At 41.3% G+C, this 18,044-nt stretch overlaps 2 protein-coding genes across 2 annotated transcripts; one reads left to right on the top strand and one right to left on the bottom strand.

Annotated features, from left to right (window-relative positions):
- The first annotated feature begins 4,332 nt into the window (after window positions 1–4,332).
- On the top strand, window positions 4,333–5,283 carry LOC142202411 (olfactory receptor 10A7-like). The gene has a single exon (XM_075272509.1). It carries the CDS (start codon window positions 4,333–4,335, stop codon window positions 5,281–5,283), a length of 951 nt encoding a protein of 316 aa, XP_075128610.1.
- An 11,402-nt stretch (window positions 5,284–16,685) lies between these two features.
- Window positions 16,686–17,642, bottom strand: LOC142202408 (olfactory receptor 11L1-like). Its single transcript, XM_075272505.1, has one exon. It carries the CDS (start codon window positions 17,640–17,642, stop codon window positions 16,686–16,688), a length of 957 nt encoding a protein of 318 aa, XP_075128606.1.
- Window positions 17,643–18,044: the final 402 nt, after the last annotated feature.

Raw genomic sequence — 18,044 nt, 5'->3', positions numbered from 1 at the left:
ATAAGGAACATTAGTATAAGAACTTACCGTGGGCTGGAATTTGATGCAGAAACTCTTATAAAGAAATCCTTTTTGAGCCTTTTTGTCTGAAGCATGCCTCCACACAGACAAGGAAGACTGGTGTACACTAAGGAGACACTATTACAGCTTAGAAGCATGCTGCAGGACAAGCTAAAGGGCAAGCATGCTCTCACCATCCCCCACAAACTAATAAGAAAACTTAGAAAACGCGGAAAATGAGCCGGCATACTGAAACGCGAAGGAAAAAAACGCAAAAAGCATGTGATCCCGTCCATCATCATGGGGAATGTGAGATCAATTGTGAATAAGATGGATGAACTGACAGCACTGACCAGACATCAACAGGAGTTTCGTGAGTGCAGTATGATGCTGTTTACAGAGACTTGGCTTACTGAAATCACTCCGGACATACTTGCCTCCGTGGAGGGCTTCAAACTTCTTCGGGCGGACAGGATGCTAGAGAGCGGTAAGCGAAAAGGAGGAGGGCTTGCAATATTTGTCAATGAGAGATGGTGTAATCCAGGACATATAGTAGTTAAGAAACAATTGTGTGGAAAGGATATTGAACTACTAGCTGTGAGCATGAGACCTTATTACCTGCCAAGGGAACAATCACATGTTATGGTACTAGCTGCATATGTCCCCCCCCCCTCTGCTAAAACTGATGCTGCCTGTGAAGTCCTCCATGCTGCTGTGAGCGAGCTGCAATCATCTCACCCCCATGCCCTGCTCCTAGTGTCGGGAGATTTCAACCATGTCTCAGCATCCACTCTACCAGGCTTCACACAGTATGTAACCTGCCATACAAGAGACAACAAAACACTGGACTTGCTCTTTGCTAATGTAAGGGATGCATATAACTCATCTGCCCTACCACCCCTAGGCAGATCGGATCACAACCTGGTAAATCTGCGACCCACATACATTCCACTGGTGCGCAGAGATCCGGCGGTTACCCGTACGGTGAAAATCTGGTCAGAGGAAAGTGTCGAGTCTCTAAGGGACTGTTTCAATATAACTTTATGGGAAGTGTTTCAAGACTCATTTCCAGAGGACATTGAGGGACTCACACACTGCATAACGGACTACATTAATTTCTGCGTGGACAGCACGGTACCAACTAGAAAGGTGAGGTGTTTCTCCAATAACAAACCATGGATTAACTCTGAAATTAAAACTCTTCTCAAGGAAAAAAAAGAGAATTTTTAGGTCTGGGGACAAAAATAGCCTGGGGCGGTGCAGAAACAGCTAAGACAATTGATCAGAGAAAGGAAAGCCAACTACAGGCGGAAGATGGAACAACAGATGGGGGAGGGTAGAATCTCGGAGATGTGGGACAGCCTTAAGGCAATTTCAGGACACAAGAAAAAAATAACAGGGCATCGAACAGTAGGGGACAGGAAGTGGCTTAACGAGCTTAATCTATTCTTCAATAGATTCTACTCCAAGCCAATGCTCCCTCCACCAGCATGTCAGCCAACCCCCCATCCCTCACACACCAAGACCCAACCCCCACCGAACTGCGGTCAACTGCAATCTGAATATCTGATCCTGCAGGAGTCTCAGGTGTGTAAGGAAATGAAGAAGATTAGAGCAGACAAAGCGGGAGGACCTGATGGTATAAGCGCAAGAGTTCTTAAAATGTGCAGTGAGCAGCTCGTTGGCATTATTACACACATGTACAATATGACTCTAAAGCTGGGAGTGGTACCTCAACTGTGGAAAACATCTTGCGTGGTACCAGTCCCAAAGAAACCCAACCCGATGGGCTACAATGACTACCGACCAGTAGCACTGACATCCCACCTGATGAAGGTCCTAGAGAGACTGGTCCTGACACACCTATGCCCCCTAGTGAGCTCCGATAGGACCCCCTCCAGTTTGTCTATCGGTCGGGCATTGGGGTAGATGACGCCATCATCCACCTTCTTCATAGAACTCTCTTTCACCTGGAGAAACCCAGTAACACTGTGAGAATAATGTTCTGTGATTTCCATTCAGCCAGGGCTACTGAGGGAGAAGCTGAACCTTGGTGGAGTGGACCATCACCTGTCCAACTGGATCCTAGACTACCTGACAACCCGCCCTCAGTATGTGAGAGCCCAAGACGGTGTGTCTGACACTGTGATCTATAGTACGGGGGCACCACAAGGTACAGTTCTTGCCCCATTTCTCTTCACACTGTACACTGCTGACTTTAGGCACAACTCATCCAGCTGTTACTTACAGAAGTACTCCGATGACTCTGCTATAGTAGGCCTTATCACTGATGGCGACGATAGGGAATACAGAGACTTATACCGGGATTTTGTTGAATGGTGCCAGCAGAACCAGCTCAGGATTAATGCTGGGAAGACCAAGGAGATGGTGGTGGACTTTAGTAAATGGAGAGGTGCTCCGACCCCCGTGGAGATTCAAGGAACATGTATTGAGATAGTCAGGACCTATAAGTATCTGGGCGTGCTCCTCAATAATAAACTAGACTGGGCTGATCACCTGAAGGCGCTGCACAGAAAGGGCCACAGCAGACTCTACCTGCTCAGGAGGCTGAGGGCCTTCGGAGTCCAGGGGACACTTCTTAGGGCCTTCTTCAACTCTGTGGTTGCCTCAGCCATCTTTTTCGGTGTGGCCTGCTGGGGGAGCAGTATATCAACCAGGGACAGAAATAGACTTGACAGGCTGATCAGGAGGGCCAGCTCTGTCCTGGGGAGCCCCCTGGACCCAGTACAGGTGGTGGGTGACAGAAGGATACTGTCTGTGGTGACCTCCATGCGGGAGAACAAATCCCACCCCATGTATGGGACCCTGATGGGACTTGGCAGCACTGTAAGTGACCGTCTGCTTCACCCCAAGTGTGAGAAGGAGCTATCGCAGGTCCTTCCTTCCAACCGCGACCAGGCTGTATAATCTACATCAGACCAAGCGAAGTTCACTCCGCACAGAGAACTAGTGATTATGACGATGACCATGAGGTCTCCCTCTTTCTCTTCCGTTTTTCTTTAGCTGCTATGGACTCCTAGTATATCTTTTCTTCTCAGCTTATGTGTGTCTACGTCTGTAATATATTACTCTGTAATATCCTGTACCTGTATTACTATGCTGCTGTAACATGCTGAAATTTTGCCAATGTGGGACTATTAAAGGATTATCTTATCTTATCTTAACCTATCTATCTGCAGGGCTGGGGTGATATGCTGGGTCTGGTGACAGTAACCTATTTATCTGTGGGGCTGGGGTGATATGCTGGTTCTTGTTACACTAACCTATATATCTGCAGGGCTGGGGTGATATGCTGGGTCTGGTGACACTAACCTATTTATCTGCATATTTTTACCATCTATTTATTCCCAAATAAAAACAGTGTTAAGAAAATTCTATCCCTGTTTTATATGGTTTTAACTCTTCTCCTTAATCCAATGATCTATAGTCTGAGTAACAGAGATATTAAGAAGGGTCTTAAGAAACTATTGAGTATCAAGAAGTCAATGTTCTAGTTCCTTTATCTGTAACTCAATTATACTTAAACAGGTTGTCCCATCTCAAGGATCCTATTTATACCGGTAGCTCATGTTAATTGAAGATTTTTCCTAAATATATTGCTTTAGAAATTCTGCTTTGTTTGCTTGCTATGTGAACTTATTCCTCTCATTATTTACACAGCATTGCTATAACCACAGACCTGTGTGATAGGACAAGTCACTTACTCAGTGCCAACAGGACAATCAGTTCAGTTCATTGCAATTTGCTGATAAAGTCTGTTATCTCTAAATGTAAATACTCAGATAACACTGAGTCCATTTTTTTAGTTTGCACTACTGATCTTAGGCTATCTGGAGTCAATAGGGAAGGTAAGGAATGATTATTTATTGATTATTAATATTATTTATTGTTCATTCTGAATGTCATATACTATATAATATAGAATAATGGACCATAACAAGCCTCACACCGTGCACAGCCTATCAATTAGTGTAACCCTCCAGTCTCATCAGTTTACTTCAATCACTTGACTATGATCATTATTTCCGGATCCTTCGGGGAATTTCTTTGTTTATCTGACACTATAAAAACCGCAACATCTGTGAGCTTCACCATTTACATAGAGAATGCCCCGACGCCTGTATATCTCATCTCGGCGGATAATTCCCTAATCCTCTTGTGAGCTTCTCCTAAGGGTAACAATTAGTAAGTAGAATATACTGTGCAATCTAATACATTTCCATGTGATACATTTCAGGGCATTTTAGATACATTTCTGTTTAAGTATTTCCAATTCGTAGAAGAAACAATTCTAAGATCTTCAAGATATAAATGATGTGTGAGGAAAACCAGACACAAGTCACTCAGATACGTCTTCTTGGATTCCGAGGTCTACACAAATACAAACCTCTTCTATTCATCGTGTTCCTCTTGACTTACATATTTATACTGGCCGGAAACCTTCTCATCATCCTATTAGTGACCACTATTGACCACCTGAAGACCCCAATGTTCTACTTTCTGAAACATTTATCCACCGCTGATATCTTACTCACCACCAGCATTGTCCCCACAATGTTGGACATAATATTTGTTGAGGAGGGTGTATTGTCTCTTTGGGGCTGTATGATACAGTTGTATTTATTTGGTATGTTTGGATTCGTACAATGTTTCCTCCTTGCCATCATGTCCTATGATCGATATTTGGCCATTTGCCATCCATTACGTTATTCTTCACTGGTGAGTCCAGATCTTTGTCTCCTGCTTGTTGTTGGGTCATGGCTTTTAGTCATCGTTTTAATGTCAAGTGAGTTCTTTATTTATATCCAATATAACTTCTGTGGCTTGGATTCCATTGATCACTTCTTCTGTGACCTTGGACCAATATTGGAATTGTCCACATCAGACACTACTATTTTGGCGTTGCTAGACTTTGTTTTTTGCATCTTGGCAGTTTTTTTCCCATTTGCTTTTATCATTATCACATACTTTTTTATTTTCTTTGCCATCCTTAAAATTTCTTCGGCTTATGGTAAAAGAAAAGCCTTTTCCACTTGTAGCTCCCACCTGATCACAGTGTGCGCCTATTATGGGACCCTAATGACAGTATACATGGGCTCAACTGATGAGGGCTCAGGCGATATAAACAAGTACAGATCCCTGTTGTACCTCGTAGTGACCCCATTGATGAATCCCATTATCTACAGCCTGAGGAACAACGAGATGAAGCGAGCTATGCAGAAACTGATCAGTCAGATCTATAAAAACGGATGGAAAATATGAAATATGTCACAAAAAGGTATAATAATACATGTATATCTAACTGCATTATGTTTCACTTTGTATCACATTGGCTACTACATATAGAATTATAGGAGGAGGACTAGTGGAGCACAGTATATAGAATTATAGGAGGAGGACTAGTGGAGCACAGTATATAGAATTATAGGAGAGGACTAGTGGAGCATAGTATATAGAATTATAGGAGAGGACTAGTGGAGCACAGTATATAGAATTATAGGAGGAGGACTAGTGGAGCACAGTATATAGTATTATAGGAGGAGGACTAGTGGAGCACAGTATATAGAATTATAGGAGAGGACTAGTGGAGCACAGTATATAGAATTATAGGAGAGGACTAGTGGAGCACAGTATATAGAATTATAGAAGAGGACTAGTGGAGCACAGTATATAGAATTATAGGAGGAGGACTAGTGGAGCACAGTATATAGAATTATAGGAGAGGACTAGTGGAGCACAGTATATAGAATTATAGAAGAGGACTAGTGGAGCACAGTATATAGAATTATAGGAGAGGACTAGTGGAGCACAGTATATAGAATTATAGGAGAGGACTAGTGGAGTACAGTATATAGAATTATAGGAGGAGGACTAGTGGAGCACAGTATATAGAATTATAGGAGAGGACTAGTGGAGTACAGTATATAGAATTATAGGAGGAGGACTAGTGGAGCACAGTATATAGAATTATAGGAGAGGACTAGTGGAGTACAGTATATAGAATTATAGGAGGAGGACTAGTGGAGCACAGTATATAGAATTATAGGAGAGGACTAGTGGAGCACAGTATATAGAATTATAGGAGAGGACTAGTGGAGCACAGTATATAGAATTATAGGAGGAGGACTAGTGGAGCACAGTATATAGAATTATAGGAGAGGACTAGTGGAGTACAGTATATAGAATTATAGGAGGAGGACTAGTGGAGCACAGTATATAGTATTATAGGAGGAGGACTAGTGGAGCACAGTATATAGAATTATAGGAGGAAGACTAGTGGAGCACAGTATATAGAATTATAGGAGAGGACTAGTGGAGTACAGTATATAGAATTATAGAAGGGGACTAGTGGAGCACAGTATATAGAACTATAGGAGGAGGACTAGTGGAGCACAGTATATAGAATTATAGGAGGAAGACTAGTGGAGCACAGTATATAGAATTATAGGAGAGGACTAGTGGAGCACAGTATATAGAATTATAGGAGAGGACTAGTGGAGCACAGTATATAGAATTATAGGAGGAGAACTAGTGGAGCACTATATAGAATTATAGGAGGATGACTAGTGGAGCACAGTATATAGAATTATAGGAGAGGACTAGTGGAGCACAGTATATAGAATTATAGGAGAGGACTAGTGGAGCACAGTATATAGAATTATAGGAGGAGAACTAGTGGAGCACAATATATAGAATTATAGGAGGAGGACTAGTGGAGCACAGTATATAGAATTATAGGAGAGGACTAGTGGAGCACAGTATATAGAATTATAGGAGGAGAACTAGTGGAGCACAATATATAGAATTATAGGAGGAGGACTAGTGGAGTACAGTATATAGAATTACAGGAGAGGACTAGTGGAGCACAGTATATTGAATTATAGGTAGGAGGACTAGTGGAGTACAGTATATAGAATTATAGGAGAGGACTAGTGGAGCACAGTATATAAAATTATAGCAGAGGACTAGTGGAGCACAGTATATAGAATTATAGGAGAGGACTAGTGGAGCACAGTATATAGAATTATAGGAGGAGGACTAGTGGAGCACAGTATATAGAATTATAGGAGGAGGACTAGTGGAGCACAATATATAGAATTATAGGAGAGGACTAGTGGAGCACAGTATATAGAATTATAGGAGAGGACTAGTGGAGCACAGTATATAGAATTATAGGAGGAAGACTAGTGGAGCACAGTATATAGAATTACAGGAGAGGACTAGTGGAGCACAGTAAATAGAATTATAGGAGGAGGACTAGTGGAGCACAGTATATTGAATTATAGGTAGGAGGACTAGTGGAGTACAGTATATAGAATTATAGGAGAGGACTAGTGGAGCACAGTATATAAAATTATAGCAGAGGACTAGTGGAGCACAGTATATAGAATTATAGGAGAGGACTAGTGGAGCACAGTATATAGAATTATAGGAGAGGACTAGTGGAGTACAGTATATAGAATTATAGAAGGGGACTAGTGGAGCACAGTATATAGAACTATAGGAGGAGGACTAGTGGAGCACAGTATATAGAATTATAGGAGGAAGACTAGTGGAGCACAGTATATAGAATTATAGGAGAGGACTAGTGGAGCACAGTATATAGAATTATAGGAGAGGACTAGTGGAGCACAGTATATAGAATTATAGGAGGAGAACTAGTGGAGCACTATATAGAATTATAGGAGGATGACTAGTGGAGCACAGTATATAGAATTATAGGAGAGGACTAGTGGAGCACAGTATATAGAATTATAGGAGAGGACTAGTGGAGCACAGTATATAGAATTATAGGAGGAGAACTAGTGGAGCACAATATATAGAATTATAGGAGGAGGACTAGTGGAGCACAGTATATAGAATTATAGGAGAGGACTAGTGGAGCACAGTATATAGAATTATAGGAGGAGAACTAGTGGAGCACAATATATAGAATTATAGGAGGAGGACTAGTGGAGAACAGTATATAGAATTACAGGAGAGGACTAGTGGAGCACAGTATATTGAATTATAGGTAGGAGGACTAGTGGAGTACAGTATATAGAATTATAGGAGAGGACTAGTGGAGCACAGTATATAAAATTATAGCAGAGGACTAGTGGAGCACAGTATATAGAATTATAGGAGAGGACTAGTGGAGCACAGTATATAGAATTATAGGAGGAGGACTAGTGGAGCACAGTATATAGAATTATAGGAGGAGGACTAGTGGAGCACAATATATAGAATTATAGGAGGAGGACCAGTGGAGCACAGTATATAGAATTATAGGAGGAGGACTAGTGGAGAACAGTATATAGAATTATAGGAGAGGACTAGTGGAGCACAGTATATAGAATTATAGGAGAGGACTAGTGGAGAACAGTATATAGAATTATAGGAGAGGACTAGTGGAGCACAGTATATAGAATTATAGGAGAGGACTAGTGGAGCACAGTATATAGAATTATAGGAGAGGACTAGTGGAGTACAGTGTATAGAATTATAGGAGAGGACTAGTGGAGCACAGTATATAGAATTATAGGAGGGGACTAGTGGAGCACAGTATATAGAATTATAGGAGGAGGACTAGTGGGGATACAGTAAATAGAATTATAGGAGGAGGACTAGTGGAGCACAGTATATAGAATTATAGGAGGAGGACTAGTGGAGCACAGTATATAGAATTATAGGTAGGAGGACTAGTGGAGTACAGTATATAGAATTATAGGAGGAGGACTAGTGGAGCACAGTATATAGAATTATAGGAGGAGAACTAGTGGAGCACAATATATAGAATTATAGGAGGAGGACTAGTGGAGAACAGTATATAGAATTACAGGAGAGGACTAGTGGAGCACAGTATATAGAATTATAGGAGGAGGACTAGTGGAGCACAGTAAATAAAATTATAGGAGGAGGACTAGTGGAGCACAGTATATCGAATTATAGGTAGGAGGACTAGTGGAGTACAGTATATAGAATTATAGGAGAGGACTAGTGGAGCACAGTATATAGAATTATAGCAGAGGACTAGTGGAGCACAGTATATAGAATTATAGGAGAGGACTAGTGGAGCACAGTATATAGAATTATAGGAGGAGGACTAGTGGAGCACAGTATATAGAATTATAGGAGGAGGACTAGTGGAGCACAGTATATAGAATTATAGGAGGAGAACTAGTGGAGCACAATATATAGAATTATAGGAGGAGGACCAGTGGAGCACAGTATATAGAATTATAGGAGGAGGACTAGTGGAGAACAGTATATAGAATTATAGGAGAGGACTAGTGGAGCACAGTATATAGAATTATAGGAGAGGACTAGTGGAGAACAGTATATAGAATTATAGGTAGGAGGACTAGTGGAGTACAGTATATAGAATTATAGGAGGAGGACTAGTGGAGCACAGTATATAGAATTATAGGAGGAGAACTAGTGGAGCACAATATATAGAATTATAGGAGGAGGACTAGTGGAGAACAGTATATAGAATTACAGGAGAGGACTAGTGGAGCACAGTATATAGAATTATAGGAGGAGGACTAGTGGAGCACAGTAAATAGAATTATAGGAGGAGGACTAGTGGAGCACAGTATATCGAATTATAGGTAGGAGGACTAGTGGAGCACAGTATATAGAATTATAGGAGGAGGACTAGTGGAGCACAGTATATAGAATTATAGGAGAGGACTAGTGGAGCACAGTATATAGAATTATAGGAGAGGACTAGTGGAGCACAGTATATAGAATTATAGCAGAGGACTAGTGGAGCACAGTATATAGAATTATAGGAGAGGACTAGTGGAGCACAGTATATAGAATTATAGGAGGAGGACTAGTGGAGCACAGTATATAGAATTATAGGAGGAGGACTAGTGGAGCACAGTATATAGAATTATAGGAGGAGAACTAGTGGAGCACAATATATAGAATTATAGGAGGAGGACCAGTGGAGCACAGTATATAGAATTATAGGAGGAGGACTAGTGGAGAACAGTATATAGAATTATAGGAGAGGACTATTGGAGCACAGTATATAGAATTATAGGAGAGGACTAGTGGAGAACAGTATATAGAATTATAGGAGAGGACTAGTGGAGCACAGTAAATAGAATTATAGGAGGAGGACTAGTGGGGATACAGTAAATAGAATTATAGGAGGAGGACTAGTGGAGCACAGTATATAGAATTATAGGAGGAGGACTAGTGGAGTACAGTATATAGAATTATAGGTAGGAGGACTAGTGGAGTACAGTATATAGAATTATAGGAGAGGACTAGTGGAGCACAGTATATAGAATTATAGGAGGAGGACTAGTGGAGCACAGTATATAGAATTATAGGAGAGGACTAGTGGGGCACAGTATATAGAATTATAGGTAGGAGGACTAGTGGAGTACAGTATATAGAATTATAGGAGAGGACTAGTGGAGCACAGTCTATAGAATTATAGGAGGAGGACTAGTGGAGCACAGTATATAGAATTATAGGTAGGAGGACTAGTGGAGTACAGTATATAGAATTATAGGAGAGGACTAGTGGAGCACAGTCTATAGAATTATAGGAGGAGGACTAGTGGAGCACAGTATATAGAATTATAGGAGGAGGACTAGTGAAGCACAGTATATAGAATTATAGGAGGAGGACTAGTGGAGCACAGTATATAGAATTATAGGAGGAGGACTAGTGGAGCACAGTATATAGAATTATAGGAGGAGGACTAGTGGAGCACAGTCTATAGAATTATAGGAGAGGACTAGTGGAGCACAGTATATAGAATTATAGGAGGAGGACTAGTGGAGCACAGTATATAGAAATATTGGAGAGGACTAGTGGAGCACAGTATATATGTAAGGGAATTGCTAGTTGTGCAATTTGTTATTGCTGCTGCTGAATCAAGAAAGAAGGGAGAGACAGAGGCAGTGAGTCCTTAACTTGACTCAGCCCCTGTCCTTACCTACTTGCCATGATGCACTAATGCCAAGAGCAGCTTGGCGATGGCCCCTTCATTAAAAATAATTGTCAGAACAAGACAGGAGAAAACAACACAGAAGAGAAGTCAGCAAGGCAAGGGTCCAAACCAGAGTGACAAAGCAGTACAAAATTGTAATTCAAAAGAGAAGTCACAAGGGAAGCCAAAGGTCAGAGTTCAGTAATATAATAGGAGCAGAAAGAGGAGCTTAGCAGGGACAAAGTCACAGGACATAGTCACAATAGCCAGCAAACCTGTGTGGGCCGATGACCTGAAGTCCAGGACCTGCCTGAAACTTCATTGATAGACAGGCTGTGAATCACACAGGCAAGGCTAAGATTATTTGAAGAACAGAGGGAAACAAGGTGCAGGAGATGGGTGTGGAGGTAATGCAATTACAGAGGTAATAGAGCAGTGTTCAGACAGAGCAACAAAAAAACTTTAAGCAAAGAGTCAAAATGAAATCTCCTCCTTCAGAGAGTGGTGGAGAGACCTAGACAGGCAGAGATATTACATTATAGAATTATAGGAGAATGACATTGTATCCATGTTGACAGAAAAATCATAAGTTAGTGCGGAGGACGAATAGCTGAACTGAACTGTATGAATGTAATTGTTACTGTGTTACACATACAGGGGGCAGCTCAGCCTTTCCTTGCTAATAATCTAATTTTTAACCTAAGTCTTATTTTGCAACACAACAATTTGCAACAGATTTGTCATTTCTTTGCGTAGTTTGGTGATAAACTCAGTTCTGATTTTATTAAGAGTTTTTTTTTTTGCACAATATTTTTTTTTTTTTTTTTTAACAACGTCCCATTACCATGGTAAAACAATTTTTCATGTCCTTTGTTAACCAATACATATAAAGTTGTGTTAAGCGGTTGTTTGGCAGTAGTGTTTTTGGTTTTTTTGTTAACCAATATAGAAAAACTGCTGTTAACAAGCTCAGTGAGTATGTTACAGTCTAATACTGGCCAGGGTATTCATGGTTAAATCTAATTGTATTTCCTAATTTTCTTACAGCCGGCCATCTGGTTCTGCAGTACAAAGTGATAAATTCCATACAATGTGTTATGGTGCTGCACTCCTACACAATATGACATCCATGCAAAATATATGGCCCCTGGAACATGATATGTAAATGATCTTGTATTGACCAAGTGGGCGGGTACCTTTGTTCAATGAACAAAGGAGAAACCTAAATCCTATCAATATTTCTTCCAAACCTCTTTTTATTGAAAAAAAGGTAAACGTACAAATTGCAACATGAAAGAGCAAATGTTGCGCAATCTCAAATTAACAACTGCAACATGCAAAAGACTCAGATGTGTAAAGGAAGTGAGACTAAAATAAAATAAAATGGAATATGATACCATACAAAACAATGAGTTATGGTGCAATGCAATATAATAAGATAAAATAAGACAAATGGGGTAAAGTCAACACTGCGACCAGGGGGCCCTAGAAGATGAGACCCATTTCCAGCTACACTGCACCAAATACTCAGCTGTGAGGGCCGTCTACTACCAAAGACTCTCAGCCCACATCCCAGACTTCACATCTGCAGACGAGAAGAGCAAACTCTACATCCTACTGGGAGAAGAAGAGGCCACTGTGGGGATCGCTGTCCAATACGTGTCCAGCTGTCACCAAATAAGGGGAAGATAAGACCCTAAGGACTATTATACCCCATTATCACCCCATCTAATCACCCACCCGCAACCCACCCATACCCACATGTCCCAAACAAGAACGATGAGACCCCAAGAACTATTGTACCCCCAAACCACCCACTCTCACACTCATCCACCCACTCCATGCCCCCCCCCCCCCCAACTACTCTCTTTGCTTTGGCAATGCTAAATCTATATTCGGACGTGCCAATAAAGCTTTTTTGATTTGATTAGATTTGTAACAGAGAATGATATGGGACATACAGAAATATGATGAACAAAGTGGATGGTGGTGAGGGAAGTCCATGGCCACTACACTGAGTAAAGACCCAACAAATACAAAGACAAATGAGTGATTAGGAGTGAAGGCCCCAAGTCCAGAGGAAAAATCCAAATATACAAACTGTGTTGATACCTTTAGATTGACCAAGAAAGGAAAGAGGCAAGAAAAGGAGATAGAGGGGTGGTGCTCAATAATGTAGGGAGAGGGAATAAGAAGGGCGTAAAAGGGAAGGCAAATGGAGCAAGATACAAGATGTCTAGGTGTGAGCAATCCAGACAGGTGAGCATCATAAGCAGGTGATAACTCTATGACCAGCTGACAGGGAGAGGAAGGAAACAGCGTATCCTGTGGGGGTCTACAGCTTCCTCTAAATTCAAACCATGGGCGCCAGAGCTCCACAAAAGATTGGTGTTTATGCAGTTCTCAAGTATATAATTCCTCAAGCCTGGCAATCTCATCCATCTTATTCACCCATTTGGACACAGAAGTGGGTTCTATGTTAAGCCAATTGAGTGATATCAATGATTTAGAGGCTTGGATCAGAAGAGTAGCAAGATCACCCATTACTGGCGACCAATTCCCAGATGGTAACCACAACAGAACAGATTAATATATACACAAGAAGGGAAAAATGAGGAAAGGGAAACACAGCCCACAATGTAGCACTAGAAAGTATATGGCAGGACTCACTCACGGTTCCTTGGATAGGAAAGTTGCTCGGAACTCCAAATTCCCTCCGACCTAGGAAATGACTTCAGAAGAACAGACTGTTCTGTTTCACGTCTGAACTTTCCTTTTCCTTGGTACAAATTTGTGTTTTAATGGAAATTATTCAATAAAATAAAGACAAAGAAGAAAATTTTTTATTTGGGAAATAGTCTGCTGGATCATCCTTCTTTTGTATCGGATATACAACAGAACAGAAGCTGGAGTCAGAGTAATATCAGGCACTTTACATAGGACGCTCTCCAGTTGTTGGGTGGTTTCCCCTCTGCTGTAACGGTGGTGTTCATCCGACAGTAACACCACAAAAAGAGTAAGCACCCACTTAAAAAAGTTGGTGGGCACTTCAGTTTGATTGAAATGTGTAGTAAGAATAAGACCCTGATGTTCAACAGGCAACATTGCTAACTACGATCTGAAGGACAATGGACACATGGATTCTAAGCATTCTAAGGACAACCTTCCCTTCCAACCCATCATTAGAGATCAAACACTTCCTTAGTGGATTTTCTCATCTAATGTTCTTCTTCTCCTCCTCATCTTCTCCATTTCCTTCCTGTCCTGTTACTTATTTTCCTTTCTTCTGTCCCCTTTAGGTATAACTTCACAGCACTCACAGAATCTCTTCTCTTGAGGTTCCACGATCTCTGATTTGGAGGTCCTCTTTATACGTCTTCTCACAGCAGTATACTCAGCAAGCATAGTAGGAAATCTTCTGATCATCATATTGGTTTTCCCCAATGTACATATTTTTCTGTCACCTGGCCATTCGTGATATCATGATCAGCATTTGCATATACAACTGAAAGCAACAAAAGCTCACTAATAGGGGAATCCTGGCGCGCAGACCACATGCAGTGGACCAGACAAATGTCCTTGGCGGGCCGCAGTTTGAGGACCCCTGGTTTAGACTGATGATTTGGTCCAGCACTAGTTCTCCAATGAAATAAACCAACCAATAACAGCTCATTGGCTACATAACATAGTAAGGCTTAGTTAGTGTTTATTGACTTATATTGAATAGGAGACCAATGACCCCTAGCACCCTATGTCTTGGTCCCCCCGTTGCACAAATTGTCCCACATTTTTGAATCTCCGTGAACTAGAGTGCAGGGACTCATACAAGAAAGAAGGGGTTCCTGAACTTAATGTATTACTCACAGTCATATGAAGATCATAAGTGGCCCCTTGAATACCAGCCAAATTGCAGAAGCCCCATTGGTCACTTTTCACCAAAATCACGGGTGCAAAATAACGCGGCGTATACGCTCGTAACTACCATTGAAATGAATGGGATCGTTTAGAGGGCGCAATCTGCTGACACGCGTAGACGTGCCAGATCACGCTCCACGTTACATTGTGTGAATGCACCCTAATATCAATATTTAGAATATATGTACACAATGACAATGTTCCATCTATATAAAGTGTAACATAGATTTATTATGTTAATGTATAAAAAATATATCAATAATACTCATAAAGTTATTAGTTATCTTAGAAATAATTTTGGACCTAAAAGAAAATTGGACATAAAGCAATAAAACCTGTCTTATTCTCCGAGATGATGGTCATATTATGTGTCCATTCCGTCTTGATCTCATAGAACAGGATGACATAGAAATATTGGCTCATCATTGGGTCAGAAGCAAATGCCCTTTGTGTTATGTGACGCCACACACATACAGATGCAGCCAAGTGTAACATGAATTATAACAACTTAAGTAAATAGGTACTAATTACTTCAGCTTGACTTTTTAAAGTCTTGTTTAGAGTCATCCCGTTGCAGCAAGTTATCAGATTCAGGTTGAAGATGACGACATCTCACTGGCCATTGAATGGCCACTTTATTAGAGACAACCATCTAGTAGTGCATTGAACTTCCATTGGCCTTTAGAATTACAGCATACACTGGTAACATCTACAGAGTGTGCCAAGAAAACATCCCACCAAATACCCCTCATTCACCAGCTCTTACCCTTTGTTCACATCTGCGTTTTGTAATCTGTTCTAGTTGTGGACCCCCCAAATGGACTACCAAACGCATTTGCAAGTGGTGAAGAGTAAAAACACACAGAGCCCATAGACTATAAAGGGGTCCGCGTGCTTGCCGCCAGATCTCTGCACAAGTCGTGCGGACTGTGAAGTACTCTCCTGTCCACATGTTCCCTGCGGAAATCTTGAAGCACGTACACAGAGTCCATTATAGTCTATGGGATCTGTGTGCTTTCACTGCACAGCGCTTGCAAATGCATTCAGTAGTCCGTTCAGGAGGATCCCCATGTGGATTCCCCCGAACGGATTACCAACTTCGATATTAACAAGGCCTTAGTTAGAACATTCAAAGAGAAAAGAGGACACCGAGTGCCACTAAGTGCAGTATTGGAGTAAATTGTGACACAGAATATTGAAAAATTGAAAAACGACCAGTTGGCCTCTCACCTGGTGGGGTTGTGAGTGGATCACAACACCCTTAACTACATTCAGGGTCCTGGTGAGAGTGGAGAGCTGGGAAGTGAAATGGACAATAGTGGGGACTCAAATCCCATACCAGAGGATCCGCGCTCAATGACCATATTGGTGACACGAAGAGTCCAAATGTTGGTAGAAGAACCTTTTATTGAAGTAAAATACAGTAGGTACAACGCGTTTCAGGCTCTAAGATAGCCCTTTATCAAGTGCAAATTTACCAGGTCACTTCAGGCCAGATGCGTCAATAAAAGGTTCTTCTACCAATATTTGGACTCTTTGTGTCACCCATACGGCCATTGAGCACGGCTCCTCTGATACGGGACTGGAGTCCCCACTATTGTCCATTAGTTAGAACATTGACATTATATTCAACTGCAATTTGCTGACTTTGCCACGTCCCCGGAATGATCCATCACATCCTCTTCTGAAAGGAGTTGCTTCTGTTTATATGATCCTCTTCTGCTTGAATTATTATTATTCCACTACTCAATGCAAAATCCTGACAACAATGCACAAATAAATCCCACATGGTTGTCAGTTTCTGACATACAGGTTAGTCTTTGAGGAAACCCATTGGAAGTCCAGAAGACATTTTGCTCTTTAGCTTCCTATATGCTTCCTTTATATCTCTGTTGTTCAGGCTGTATATTATTGGGTTCAGAAGTGGGGTGAGAACCGTGTAGAACAGGGAGAGAATTTTCTTAACCCGTTCTGTATTTGGAAATAAATACATACAAATGATTGCCCCGTAATATACAGACACCACGGCCAGGTGAGAGCTACAGGTGGAGAAGGTCTTCTGCCTCCCCGTCACAGACGGGATCTTTAGTATGGTGAAGATGATGTAGACGTAGGAGACAATAATCACAGTAAATGGGCACAATACTATGGGTATAACCAATATCATACTTTCTAATTTCACTATAGAAGTGTCCGAGCAGGAAAGTTCAAGTATGGGATCCAAGTCGCAGAAGAAATGGTCAATGACATTGGGTCCACAGAACTGATATTGACCCATTGTTACAGAAAACATCAAAATAACACAAAAAATCATCAACCAGAACAATAAAACGGTTTTAATACAGAACGGGATGCTGATAACCATGGTGTAATGGAGAGGGTGACAGATGGCCTGATACCGGTCATAGGACATCACCGTCAGGAGAAAGCATTCCAGCGCCTCAGAGGCCACAAAAACATAATATTGCGCCAAACAGCCAACGAAAGACACAAAACTGCCTTCATGCAGCAGGACACGGAGCATGTTGGGAACAATGGTGGTGGTGAGGAGGATATCCGAGAAGGAGAGTTGTGTGAGGAAGAAGAACATGGGAGCGTGGAGGGATCTGCTGTAGGACACCACCAGGATGATCAGGAGGTTTCCACATAGAGTCAAACAGTAGATGACCAATAGCAGGAGGAAGAAGAAAATCCTTGAATTCTGTAAATTCTGGAATCCCAGAAGAAATATTTCTGTCACCAAACTACAATTTTTAGAAACAATATCCATAGTCCAAGCAAACTCCGATCTTCAGAATAGATTTGGGCACATTTGATTTGGGCGCGTTTCACTTCTTCTTTCCCACAGGAGCGAGGAACGTTCCTCTCGGTGAGCCGGTGTTGTGAGATGATTTCTCTGCACCGTTTTATAGATGACATTCTAGGTGCACATTGAGGCCGTGGAGATTCCCAGAGCTCTCCCAACAGGGACCTTGTACATCGTCTAAAGATTTATTCCAATAATTGGTCGTTAGACATTGCTGATTATAAATTCTACAATTAGCTATAAATGATGTTCCCTGAGGATTCTGCCATTATTTTTTGCTGAATAACATTGAATTTATAGTTACATAGTTAATATGTATAGAGCAGGTCAGTCTGTACATTTCTATAAGCATCAATGCTATTGTAA

Source organism: Leptodactylus fuscus, chromosome 5 (assembly GCF_031893055.1).
Source record: "Leptodactylus fuscus isolate aLepFus1 chromosome 5, aLepFus1.hap2, whole genome shotgun sequence".
NCBI lineage: Eukaryota > Metazoa > Chordata > Amphibia > Anura > Leptodactylidae > Leptodactylus > Leptodactylus fuscus.
Note: the sequence above shows the minus strand (reverse complement) of the source record. Positions and strands in the feature narration are given on the sequence as shown.

Excerpts from the sequence above, each read along its gene's own strand:
- LOC142202411 (XM_075272509.1), top strand. The coding sequence starts at position 4,333 with ATGATGTGTGAGGAAAACCAGACACAAGTCACTCAGATACGTCTTCTT.
- LOC142202408 (XM_075272505.1), bottom strand. The coding sequence starts at position 17,642 with ATGGATATTGTTTCTAAAAATTGTAGTTTGGTGACAGAAATATTTCTT.